The sequence below is a fragment of the Oryzias latipes genome, chromosome 1 (assembly GCF_053564925.1).
Source record: "Oryzias latipes strain Hd-rR chromosome 1, Olatipes_Hd-rR_3.1".
Taxonomy (NCBI): domain Eukaryota; kingdom Metazoa; phylum Chordata; class Actinopteri; order Beloniformes; family Adrianichthyidae; genus Oryzias; species Oryzias latipes.
In genome coordinates, this window is record NC_136237.1 from 21,707,793 (window position 1) to 21,721,294 (window position 13,502).

Sequence of the window (13,502 nt, forward strand, 5' to 3'; positions counted from 1 at the left end):
GTTAAAAAAGTTCTATTAATGTACACTTCCCTAGGTTTTTATGCTGGCTGAGGTTTATCTTTGAATAAAATTACACCTTACTAACTCATTTCTGTTTTTACTTCTCACTTTGTAACACTTGTTGAACACATTTCCTTGATTTGAATTTCTCTCAAAGAATAAAATGAGAGCAATGCAACAACATTCAAGATAATGAAATGTTAGAAACAATTTAACAATTTTAATTACATGTGTTCATTGTGCTATGAAAAGTTTTATGCACTGAAATGCAAATGTACTTACAGTTTTCACTCTGTCAGGTGGATGTTTATTGTTTTGCACCAAATCTCATAAGATTTACTGTCTTGATGGTACCTCTACCCTTTTTTTATTAGGATTTTTAATGGCTACACAGTACAACGCTGTTTATTTTTTACACCTTAAAGATATACATGATCACCTCTCAGTCCACACACACACGTGCATATGCATGCACACACATACAGACCCGTATGTGCTTTAGACTCGTGAACAAAGGAACTTGCAACTTTGCGAGCACTGCTGGCATCTGTGGTGCTTTGCAGCAGGAGTGTTGTTCTCTTTTCTGCATGCAAACAAGTCATTGCATTACTGCCCTCTTGTGATTAAACTAATGCATTACCAGAAATCACCAGGGAACACACAGAACAATTGACAGTTCAACCCAAAATATTTAATGTCTTATTACAGTAAACTATTTTTTATCAGGGCTTTCTAGGTAATCTTACAATACGATTATATTAATACTTTGTCAAAAATATTCAAGCACTAAAAACAGTCAAATCAGTATTGAATGTTCAGAATTGACCCAAAGGGGCATGTCAAACACAGAAACACTGTTTCAGAGTTCCTAGTGCTTAAAGCATGGTTTCATTAGTGGAGAATTCAGAAAGATATTACTCTGTGCCAAATGAAATTTGATCACATCAAGAATTGTAGGAGCATCCAGCTCTATGCTACTTTAAAATATAGTATTCATAAATCAAATTATTCAAAAATGAGGGGTTAATGAAACGTCCTCCCCTCATCTAACTAAATAAATAAAGTAAGTAAAACCTTCAACATCTGTGTCTTTTTATTTTTTTTTTATCTTTGCAGAATGTCAAGACCTTCTCATCTTCAGACAGCCTAGCGAAGGTCCAGGAGGTAGCAAGCTGGCTTTTAGAAATGAACCAGGATCTGCTGTCGGGGGGCAGCAGCAGCAGGCGGAGTCGGGGGCCCGGGGGTCCAGCAGTGCGAGGTAACACCTCCTCTACGACCCGGGCACCCCAGCAGGCGGCAGAAGAAGCCGACGAGGATGAGCACATTAACCGGGTTGTCGAGGAGGATGAGCAGTTGCAACAGAGGGTGAGGCCAGCTCATGCTTAGGAAACATTTCCCTTTTATGTAGGGGGAAGATTATAAAAAATGTGTTGATACTTGAAAGATTTATAACTATTTTGATAATGGTGGATTAAGTTTTCCCTAACATGTTAAAAAAAAAAACGTAGGGATCCTTCTTTATGAATATGAACTCAAGGAAATGCATAACTCTTTAATTGTGTTTTCTTGGGTTGGCCTGTAAAGAAACATCTCTACACGAGAGGCCTAGACTGCAGTCAACTGTGTTTTTTTTATCTTATATTTCTCAGTTTAGTAAAATAAGTAATTAAATGAGTCGCTTTGATCTCACAGAATTCGATGGATGGCCTCACATCTAGCTCCAGAACAAAGTGATTTATATAAAGTCTTGGCAGAAGCCAGAAACGTTACCCACCCAACCTTAGGAGTTTGAGTAAACACAGCCCTTCACTGTCTTCTCAATGTGGGATCGTCTCTGCGTACAACTTTGTTCCAGAAGTGTTCTTGTTTTTTTTAGGTTCAAGTTTGCAACCTTTTTCTGTTTTGATTCACAAACTTCTTTAAAAGCAGTCTTATATTCCTTTGAACTTTAAAACTTAATTCTCTTTAGGTGGTACTCAAAATATCATCTTTAGCATTGTTTTAACATCCTATAGCCTTAGAATTGAAAGGCATTTCACATAAGCATCCGCTGTTCTTTTCCTTTTCAAAGCCCGAGGTGTCCCAGGTTGATGGTGAGAGGGAGCAGCTTTGGGAGCCCAGCGAATCAGGAGCCAGCAATGGCCCTCAGGGAAACGAGGAGGTGGAGGAAGATGAAGGAGCCCCGCCAAACGAAGTGAACGGAGACGAAAAAGGAGCCAGGTGGATGTGGGGGACCGAACACAGACAGGTGAGAGGGCAGCCACCCCTCGAAGAGGAGGAGGAAGAAGAGGAGAACAACAACAACAACAGCAGCAGCCACCAAGAGGAGGATGAAACTGAGGAGAGGACAGAGGGAGGGGATGAACAAGGAAGGGACGAGAGGGGAGAAGGAGAGGAGGAAGAGGAGGAGGATGAGGAGGAGATGGACCAAGACAGCGATGAGTTTGAACATTCAGCAGAAAGCGAAAGGGAGGAGGAAGAGGAGGAGGAGGGAGGTGAAGGGGAAGAAGAGTTGCATCCCCCCTCTTTCGCGAACAGGGTTTCTGCCCCCAACAATCAGGACTCTAGATGTAAACCCCAAAGCCCTTCCAACAAGAAGGACAAGGTAAGACATCAACAAATCCATTTGTTTCCTTTATATATGGTCTCTCTTTGTAGCTGAGAAGTGTGAACTTTGTTTGGGGAAAATCACCGTTTACAATTTGCACCAAAAGGTTTTAAAGTATTTTTGTTTGAACACATTTCCATTCACATTCATTCATAATAATAAAACATATATGTGAAACACTTAGATGGAATGACTGAAACTGAAATTCCCACTGTATACTAGATTTATAGGTGATTGGCTCCATCTTGTGGCATAAGCGATACTCCTCAACAGTTCCTACTAAGAGCGTCTATTTTACTTGAAAACTTATAACTAGGGATCATAATTACTTTACCCTACACCAGTGAGGAAATCCAAAGAAAGATACTTTCAGAGCCTTGTTACAATTGGAGTTTGTGGCTTTCAGTCTATCGTTCGATGAGTGGGCATATTCGAAGAATTACAAGTGTTGGTGATTCTCCTGCAAAATAAGCATAAAGCGACGATATTTACTGAATATAACTTAGCCTGGGGAGAAAATATCAAATATAGGTAAAGTTGTGCATTTTTCCAGTTCCAATAATAACAGTGAATTTTAAAGAAGCAGATTTGTTTTTATTCCCCTAAGATATCTGAGTCAAAGATCTTTTGAAAAGCAATGGTGGGATAATTTACATTCCTTAAATCTGTGGAATTAAGCTGATTTTAAGTTACAGTTTGTCTATTTATCTGAATAGACTTAAGTCTGAATAGACTACATTATTATTAATAGAAAGACCTGTTCTGAAAGGGATGTTTATTACACTGGCTCCTTACATGGCCTTTACAATGCTTTAATCCTTGGTTTCGAATGATATTTATGCCATTTAAAACTACTTATGCCAAAGCAGTCTGTCTATGTTGCTGTGAGTGTTTGTCACATTTCTGTGCCGTTTGTTTGCTTTGGCCCCTCTGTAGTCGTGTTTCAAGATGCAGGATTTGGCCACATAACACTTGGATGAAAGCAAGTACAAGCTTTTGGTTCTGGGAATTTTAGAAGATCCATCCCCCAGCCAACTTGACAAGCTTTACAAATATTCTCTAAAAATATTGTTATTGCAAAAAGGAACTCTGTGTCCTGTCACATGTTAATAATGTATAAAACCATCTATTTATCAGTGTTATTTTATTACAATTTGAAAAATCTTTCTAATCAATGTGTTTGAGTACAGATGTTCGATAACTTATGTTTTTAAGAGGTGTTTCAATGCTTTACTTGCAGTGTGGATGTTGCAGCCCCTTAAGCCCCACAAGGAGCCAATTGTCTGAAATCATTCACATTCCCCATCATGTTTGTTTCCGATTCATGTTTTTTTTTGTCCCTGAATCCTGACATATTTAAAGTCATTGCTTTCAATATTCTCTTGGTACGCTCACAAGAATTCAGATTTCATGTCTCATACATTTCAAGACCAGCCACTGTAGAGGAGAAGTCAGGCCAACTTTTTAAAAATGCTTAAAAAACATATTTATCTTTATTCCAGATGTTGCATTTGCTTTTACCTTAATCAAGGAGCTGAATATCATTTTTGGGAAAGCAGGAACACACATATATATATATATATATATATATATATATATATATATATATATATATATATATATATATATATATATATATATATATATATATATATATATATATATATATATATATATATATATATATATATATATATATATATATATATATATATATATATATATATATATAGAATACAAACACCCAATAAGAGAAATATATACATGTATATGTATATATATATATATATATATATATATATATATATATATATATATATATATATATATATATATATATATATATATATATATACACACACACATATACATGTATATATTTCTCTTATTGGGTGTTTGTATTCTATAGAACTGTCATTGTAATGTTATTCTAGACTGCAGTGTTTTTTAGGGATTACTCAATCTGAATCGATCCAAACTTAATACATCAGTAATCAATCCATAAAAGTAGAGATTGATCTTCTTTTGCCTTTCCTTTTCTGGTGACCGAACACGTAATAGCAGTAAAGCCAAAGTCTGCTAGCTTGATGCAACGTATAATGGAAGTTCCCTTCCCTTAGGACAGTTAACGCTCTGCCGACATAAATATACATTGCTGACTTAATGAACAACTTTATATACTCACAGGCATGAATATTCCAAACTCCTTTAAAGCAAAACTTTTTTAAAGGTAAATCTGTGGTGTAAAGCTCTCTTTTGTTTTCTTTGCTCAAATCTTTTGGAAGAAAGTGTAATGCTATAACGAGAGCTCCACCTAGTGGGCAAACTGAAACGCCCTCCAGTACACGCAGATCATTTACTGGGTAATATGAGGCAGTTTAGAGCTTTTACAGTGTTAATGACCTGCACATTTTTGTTGGAGTTTCTCCTTTTTCAGAAACCATGTAACGCTGTTTGGTGTTAACAATCTCATTAGTTTATTATTTCACTTATACATTTTACAGGATGTGAACTGTATTAAATGAACATGAACATCTTCTAAACATATATAAAGTATTAATGTATTTCTATATAAATATGTCTGAATGTGTGAATCAAATCGAATTGAATCGATTGGATTGAAAGGGAAAAAAGCGTATCGATCTAGGCTCTGGTGAATTGAATCTGATTGGTTCTAGAAATTATTGGTAATACCCAGTGTTTTGACTTCATTTAAATGAATTTTACTTGAGATGAAGATGTTTGTTGACTAATACTAACAATTAAGTTGGGCTACAATTGCTATTTTCCCCTTTTGCTTTTTTTTCATTTTTTACAACACCCTTGTATTTACTGTAATTATACACAACACCAAGCCTGCAAAAACCACAGTTTATCCCAGATTGCTTTTATACCTCAGCGTTCCTAATGTTGAAAATACATGTTTTGTTTGGAGTTGATTTTTTTTTTGCGATGTAGCACATTCTTGTACCAAGCCAATGTGGGGGATGTGTTTTACCTTCCCATTTTTGTTTTTTTGGTATTTTGGTGCATGTAACAACATTCCGTCCATCTTGTTAAGGAAATTTGGCTTTAGTTTTTTGCAGAAATTGCTCATAACTTGAAGAAAATGTGATGTTTTAGTGGAGGTGATCACGTCTGAGCAGACTGGAATAGCCTGTCTTTCTCGTGGCCTGGTGGCTCCAAGATGAGTCTGCAAGCTCAAGTAACCTACACACGCTCTGGAATGTGTCCGAAACGAGCAGCTGCACAATATAATATTGTATTGTTTATTTTGCGTATGACCTGCAAAAACATTTTACAGTTGAAAAATCTCATTCGAAAATGTGAGTACCGGTATTTGATTCAAAGTAATACCACAGAAGCATATGTAGTATTTAGAATATATTTTTACCGTCACGGCATGCTCAACAGTTGGGAGTAAATAGAAAAGACCTTGTGTGCACATTGTGTTGGCATGAAACGTGTGCACAAAGTAGTGTGCTCCTGAACAATATAAAGTTGGTCGTTTCTGTATAAGCACTTGCTCACATTATTTTTTTTAATGTTGCATGTGCTGTGCATTGCTTAACTTGGTTTTTCTGGTGTACAGAAGCCTTAAAGTTTATTAATTAGAAAATTAAAGTTGTAATTTTCATAAAACTGTTTTGTTTAAGTAGGAAGAGATAGATGGATAGATCTTTATTTGTCCTTATCACAAGTACAATAAAATTAAAAGTGCTTCCTGGTCGGTGCAACATTCATTCCTTAAGAACAACCCCTGGCAAAAAAAACTTACTACTAAAAATAATAAATGATGCCTAAAAACACATAAAAAGGGGTTCAATATGTGTTAACATTGTTAAAAAAATGTAACAATTGATAAATGTGGCCCCAGAAAATACTGGTTATTGTTGAATGGATTTCACAGGTCAACAGTCCTTTTTAGACTAATCTGGATTCAAGTCTTTTGGGTTTGATAAGAGACATAAAGGTGTTTAAATCAGTGAATTTGGTTAAAGGAAAAAACAAAAAAAACCCTTTCATTGCCACTGTAGCTAAATGGGATAGACAAATGGACGTCCATCCAATTCAATTCTGTTCAAAGGAATTCCTGATTAGGTGCATTAGTGACACATTCTAACCATAGACAACTGGGATCTCCTCCTGAAATAACCTAGACCTCTTTGCTAACATAACCAAATAATTGGCATTCCCTAACACATTGGTGCATGGAAGAGTAAGAGAAAGTTGCCCATAAATCTAACCTCAGCTTCAGCACCTCTGGTGACCTGTGGGATTCAGATGGAGATGTACTGAGCAGTTCTTTTTCCTTAAATGTTGTTCATGGGATAAACCTAAACTAAGCCTGGATATAGCCATCTGTACGTTGGGAGGAGTGGGGTCACAGGCCGACCACAATGAGGAAGCTCCTTGGGCTCTGTGTCCTGACGCACATTCCACCACCGAGGAGGGGGGTTCATAGAGCAGATTCCACAGTGACTCTCTGAGGGGGGTGAGACTGAGCTGGTCCATCCTCTTTCAGGCCCTGACATCAGCTGTTCTCTCTGGCTTCAGGGCAAAAGTGACCTCACAGCCTCGAGTCACTTTAAAGGGAGCCAGTCGGTGAGGAGCAAAGTGTGAATAGGCAGGAGCAAGTGTAGTTTTAATACGTCTGCAAAACCGAGATTCAGAAATACCTTTTTATTTTCTTAAGAACGGCTTTCCACTCGCAGCTGTAGCTCTTTAAGTTCTAGAACCTCCTGGGACATGATCCATTAGATAGCGAATTTTGCAATGCTTCGGCATTGCTATATTCCCCGCTTCTCATCGACGGGTGCCCAGAAAAAGATGCCAAATGTTGCCTGTGGGAAAGAGAAGCCTTTGCATGTGCCGCTGGGTAGCCAAGCGCTCAGCCAGGCTGAGCCCAAGGAGGTCGCCCCTGAATCGCTCCCCTCGCAGAGAGTTCTCAAGATCTTTAGCATCAACATCATCGCCCAAGGTTTGCCTTTCTGCCGCAGACGGGTGAGTCTTTTCCACCCGCAGGCGATCACGCCGCACTCTGGTTTCAACTTAATGACCTAAGCCCGAAATGTTAAAGGTCATCATATTCTCCTTTTTTGTCATTGTGCTTTAAAACTTGACATTTAGTCTTTACAAACTGGAAATGTGTCAGATTAACAAGTTTGAAATGATTGACAGACATTTTTATTTTACTTTGTCAAAAAAAAAAAAGAATTAATTTAAAATGAAAGAACCCATAAAAATCTCCCATTGTCTTAAATTTCATAAACACACGGAAAGATGATTTTAATGTGTGACGCTGTTTGTAGCAAATGTAGAGCTTCAACTTTTAAAAAAGGTTGTGAGCAACCACCCTATTTAAAGGGTAATTCCTTTTAGATGACACTGCTCACATGCACAAACTTTTAAAAAAAAAATCTCTGCTTGCTCATTTGTTGAACTTTGTAGAGGAGATCCAGTTCGCTTGACTGTTTTTAGTCGTTTTTAACATAATATATTTAGAAACACTGTGACCATTAGGGACGTCGAGGCATATCTGCAGCAAAATGGACGGCCTAACATGTGGCGGAGGAGTGACTCTGCCCATTTCCTTTCAGCTGAATTATAGAAAAATAGAAAGACTTGAAATAAATAAGATTGAAAGGGTCTTCCCCAGAAGAAATAGTACTTAAAATAGGCTTGTGTTCAATTTATGTAGGAATTTAAGTCACACCTCCAAGTTAATTAAAAAGTTGGCATTTTTATTTGTAATCAATTCATATCATACTCATGAAAGCTGAAAAGCAGTTATTTAATTTAGTAATGAATATTTAGACATTTTCAGCACCTAATAAACTATATATTTTGCCTCAGTTCATGTTTGGAAAGTCATTTCATGTACATGTTGAGGCTGGCTCTAGCAGCAAGAAAAGGGATGGTTTTTAAACCATGCCCTGAATGAATTTGCTTGTGGCCATTTGACTTTAAAATACACATTTGACACTTTCAGTCTCCCGTAACTGAAGACCTTAATGATGCAGCATTGAATCTGAGCTGCCGTTTCCATTTTAAGGTCTGTTTGTTTACTCTGTGCAGTAGGACCTGCCCTACAGTCCTTAACATTTGTCTTTTTTTTTTCATTGTCCTATCAGAACCTTTAATAAAAATGCATTACTGCATTACTTTGCAGACACTTAAAAGGTACTAAATAATTGATTCAAATATTGAACCAAGGTTATAGGAGTGGCAGTTAGCTTTGCAGTGGTAATTAATGACTTAATATTGCATTATAAATAATCCCCAAAGCATAGATGTTTTGTATGTAGTTTTGAAAAATTGAGCGGACGTTTTTGTATGTTCTGGTGGTCAGGTCTTTTTTTTTAAATTTCTTTCAACAGAAACAAATGTATAAATGCTAAATGTTGCTTTTCATACATTGCTTTAATTTGTCTCACTCTCAATGCTGCATTTTAAATAAGATTTTGATGTAATATATGGCAATTCTGATGCTCTGATGCCGTTTTGTTTCCAAAACGTCTGATGTAGATTGAATATTCAAAGCTACAGCTTGTCAAATCCTCATTTCGTCCATTAAACCTTTAGGAATCTCAACATTGACGATATTATGTGTCGGTCCTGGTGGGATTTATAAATTGTAACCGGATGCTTTTTCCTGACCAAGAAAGCGCCCTGTATTTCCGATGGCCAGAGAAGGCGTCCAGCTGTTTGCAGAAGATTGCAATGTAGATACATAGACCATTAACAGCAGGTCATTTTAGCTGCTGCACAACTTTGTCACCCACCACACCCTGCACTGCAGGCCTATTTAGTAAGGCAATCTGGACTTGCCCATAGCAGCTATGCATGTGCAAGCAGCCATCAGCAAGATGCATTTGCTATTAGAGCAGGTGCTGGGGGTGCATGGCATCTTTCTTTAGCAACTTCCCTGCAGCCGCTGGGTTTCCTTTATGCCGTCAACAGATAAAAATCATTCAAAGCACAACAGTGTGATAATTTTGCGCTTTTCTGGTTTGGGTCTTTTTTTGTTTTGTTTAAGATTAGTTCAAATTTCCCTTTATGTTGCTGGTATCGCGTTGACACAGACCGTTTCCATTCAAAGTCTCAACAATTTAGCGGTTTGCAGACAAGAGCATTAAAGGACAGTAATGCTTTGCTTCAAGATGAACAATGCATTTTTAGAAACCAGTAAATCCCTTTTTACCTTTTTCATTTTATTGATGAGATTTGAGACAGACATTTATTTTTACATTGCAAAAACACGCCTTTTATAACCCAGTTAGTCTTTCAGACTCTGCACAAATATAATATAACAATTACATTTTGATTGCATTTTGCATTACCGGTAGTTAAAAATGTACTCCTCATCCTCTTCACAACTATCAATATTTTCAAGTCTGTGCTTAAATGCACGTACTAAGGTCGTGCTCGCTTTTGCACCCAGTTAGACGTTCATGGCAGGAATGTGAAAACTGATAGGACACGCTACCTCAGTAGATCATGCTCCTGTGAGGTCAGATGATCTGATAGAGGCTCAAGTGTTTTTACCTTTACTTTTTAATGTCAGAAAAAAAGTTTTGTCCCTCCCTGAATCACTTTTAGACATTTACATTGAGGTTATTTTACCACCATCATTCTATATAAAACAGAAGTGATTTCTCTGCTCTTTTTCTAAAGCATCATGTTGCAAATTTAGTCAATATTCTTTTATCTATGCATATTTCCGACAATCAGAGAACTGCTAACAATTTTAAAGTCTGTAAAGTAAAATTCAGTTGTTGGATCCTTACAAAGCTTTACCTATTTTTTTTTCAGTCGGAGGTGTAGATTGACATCTGATTTTAAGGAAACAAACCTAAATTATTACAAGTAGAACTCCTTGTTTATGTCAGATAAAATGACTAGAAGCAGCTGTGATAACTGGCTCTTTTCTGTTGACAAGTGTTATAAACAAACTTCCCCGATGGCATCACGCAACTTCAAAGTCACAACTAGGCCTTTTAAGTATTTTTTATTTCATAGATGGTAAGCCAAATGTATAATATTTGATGTCATGACGTGAAATGGAACAATCTTTCAATATTTTATTTCTTCTTCCCTTCCTGATGCAATGTACCGTAATGCGCTGAAGGAAGATGGCAATAAGCCATAGCTTGGTTTCCTGCAACTGTTGAACAACTTAACAAAAATAGACGCAGAATTCCTTTTGCTATTTTCTGTTGGGACTTTTGCTTTTCCCTTAAGATTTAATGGAATCATTTGGAATGGAACTTGGCATTCTTGTTGTAAGTTAAACAAAATGTTTGTTTTGTTTCCGAGAAACAGGAATAAAAGTTGTTAAACTTTTTACACCTTTTTATTTTTCCCTCCAATAGACTATTGTGGTTTAAAATGAGAGGGGGAAAGTTTGCTGATTCCGTCCTCTTCATTCAAGCATGACTGTGTCCTAAAGTAAGGATAGTGCGCCACAGGAGACTGAATTCATCGCCCTTGGGCTTCAAATAACACAGTGGGAACGCATCTCTCTCTGGCTATTCTAAGAAGCAGTCTCTATCTAGAGCATGTAGATTTGGTCAGTCAGTAAAGCAGCGCTGAAAACCTTGTGTTGGTCCCATTTGCATCCGGACAAAAGATAACAATGGCACAAATGATTAGTATGGATTGAGTCAAACAATTTTTTGGTTGTACTTTTAAAATGTTTTTTCTGTCCTTTGTTCACTTTTTTTCCTATTAATTATCAATATATATATATATATATATATATATATATATATATATATATATATATATATATATATATATATATATATATATATATATATATATATATATATATATATATATACACACACTCATGATTGAATGACCTCACACTTGACCAAAATACCTCCTAAATTATAACTGATGGCAAACACTTTGATGGAATAATGTTGATGTGTTTTCCATATCCCATAGACCAGTGTTTTTCAACCTTTTTTGAGCCACGGCACACTTTAACCTTGACAAAAATCCTGCGGCACACCAGCGCCCCCCCCCCCCCCCCCCCCCCCCCGGCAATCTGACGTGCATTTTTGTGATAATTGTGGCAGAAAAAGCAGGAAGTTGCAGATGTGTTATAAAAGTTAAGTTACATACAAACTGTATGTTCGTTGTGGTTTCAATCCGTGTAACAAGGACGACTCATTGTACGCTAAGGCGCTGTCCCTTTAAGCCAATGTATCATGGGAGATGTAGTGTGAATACGGCGAAAAAACGGCAGAAACGAAAAAGACGAGCTTTAGCTGGTGTTTTTGTTGGAAATGAGTGAGTTATGAGCTAAATTGGAACAAGGAAGTTTAGACTTTAAACACTTCTGATTGGTCAGACTGATGACATGTGATTAAGCCTTCAAGAATAATTGGTGGAGTCGTGGAGACAGTAAAAGCTGCGGGACTTTTCAGAAAACAGTTATAGCTGCAGGTAAATCGCGGTGCCGTCATTCTTATCAAAATGTCTTTAATAGAATCAGTTAAACACAAAGAAATAAGTATTTTATGATCTTTCATATTCCTAACTACTCAGTGTTTTATCAGGACCTGTTTGGATGAACAAAGAGCTGATTTCCTGGAGATGGTTAATGTTTTTAGATCAGTTAATGAGGGCAATTTTCCACGGCACACTTGACCATCTCCCACGGCACACTAGTGTGCCGCGGCACACTGGTTGAAAAACACTGCCATAGACCTTATGTCAGTGAAGCTTAGCTGCTGCAGGGCTGCCTAGGGGCACCGAGTCTTCCCACCATGTTGAACAGGAACTGAGAAAAAATTGAGAGTCTCCACTAAAAAGTGTCATAACTTCTTAAATTTATCTTACTCCAATAATGTCCCTTTTACATAAAAGTCTGAGGATTTCTCTTCCACTTAAATTTTTTCAAATTCTCATGTTCTACTAAAAGTTTGGAAGCTACTTTTGTTCAAGTTTACATAGTTTTATTTTACAGTTTGAAAGCTAAACTACATGTTTTATAAAATATTATCATATAGTAATACAGATCCCCCCAAAAATAAATAAATAAGACAAACGAAAAGCCGTGCTGGTATTTTAAAATGACTTAATCGAGACAAAAATGATCTGGTTTCCATTAAGAATTGATCTGGTAGTTCAGGTTTAGTGTTATTGCACTTTGAAACTGCATGGGCAAACTACTACCGGTAAATAGTTTTGATTTGGATCAACAAGTACACATATACCATTGTTTTCCATAAAAATTCAATTAAATATAGATCTAATTGATACCATTTTTGTTGGCTAAAAACTCTTCATAATCAAACTAGTAATTTAATTTTACAAAGGTCAAACTTTCATTTATAAATTTTGAATTATTTATAAGAAAGTTACAGAAAAGCCTTGTTTTTCCCTCACATAAAAATGTATATCTGGATTTGATGTATCAATTGTGCTTTCTCTGGGAAAGTGGGTTTGTTCTCTTGTCTCTTTGTGTTATTGGTTTGTGTCAATTCAAATGCACATAAACTTAAGAAAGTTTATATTATAATTTGAATTTATCTTTTGTGCATTATTTTTAAGTGTTTGATAGTTGAAATGATGAGCCAATAATGGCAGCAGTGCTAATGATAAGAAATGTGTAAATGGGCTTGAGTTCTTTAGGGTTTTCCCTTTAGTTTTAACCTAAATCTTTGACACATTTAGGAGTAGTGGTCTAATCTTTTCTCTAAAAGTGTGCCAATCTTTGCCAAGAGTCCACTCTGGGGTTTTTTAAGTTCCCTGGACACTTCAGCAAAGAAGTGCACCTCCAGTATAGAGACACATGTCGATTTTCTACAGTTACATGTCTAAAAGTAACTTTAAAGTCATATTGGCTTCTTGTTTTTTTAACGCACGCCTTAGATTA

The 13,502-nt window shown here is 36.5% G+C and overlaps 1 protein-coding gene across 2 annotated transcripts in view; it reads left to right on the top strand.

The window, feature by feature from the left end:
• The window catches only part of LOC144994221 (F-box/WD repeat-containing protein 7), an 82,054-nt gene that overhangs the window by 23,030 nt on the left and 45,522 nt on the right, over positions 1-13,502 (top strand). Inside the window, exons 2-3 of one of the 2 annotated variants that reach the window (XM_078951237.1) lie at positions 1,117-1,365; positions 2,072-2,605. In XM_078951237.1, the coding sequence (XP_078807363.1) occupies positions 1,186-1,365; positions 2,072-2,605 (714 nt within the window). In that variant the 5' untranslated portion in view covers positions 1,117-1,185. Of the gene's footprint in view, positions 1-1,116; positions 1,366-2,071; positions 2,606-5,674; positions 7,613-13,502 lie in introns of those variants that run through there. The other variant, XM_078951242.1, reaches the window with a different exon arrangement.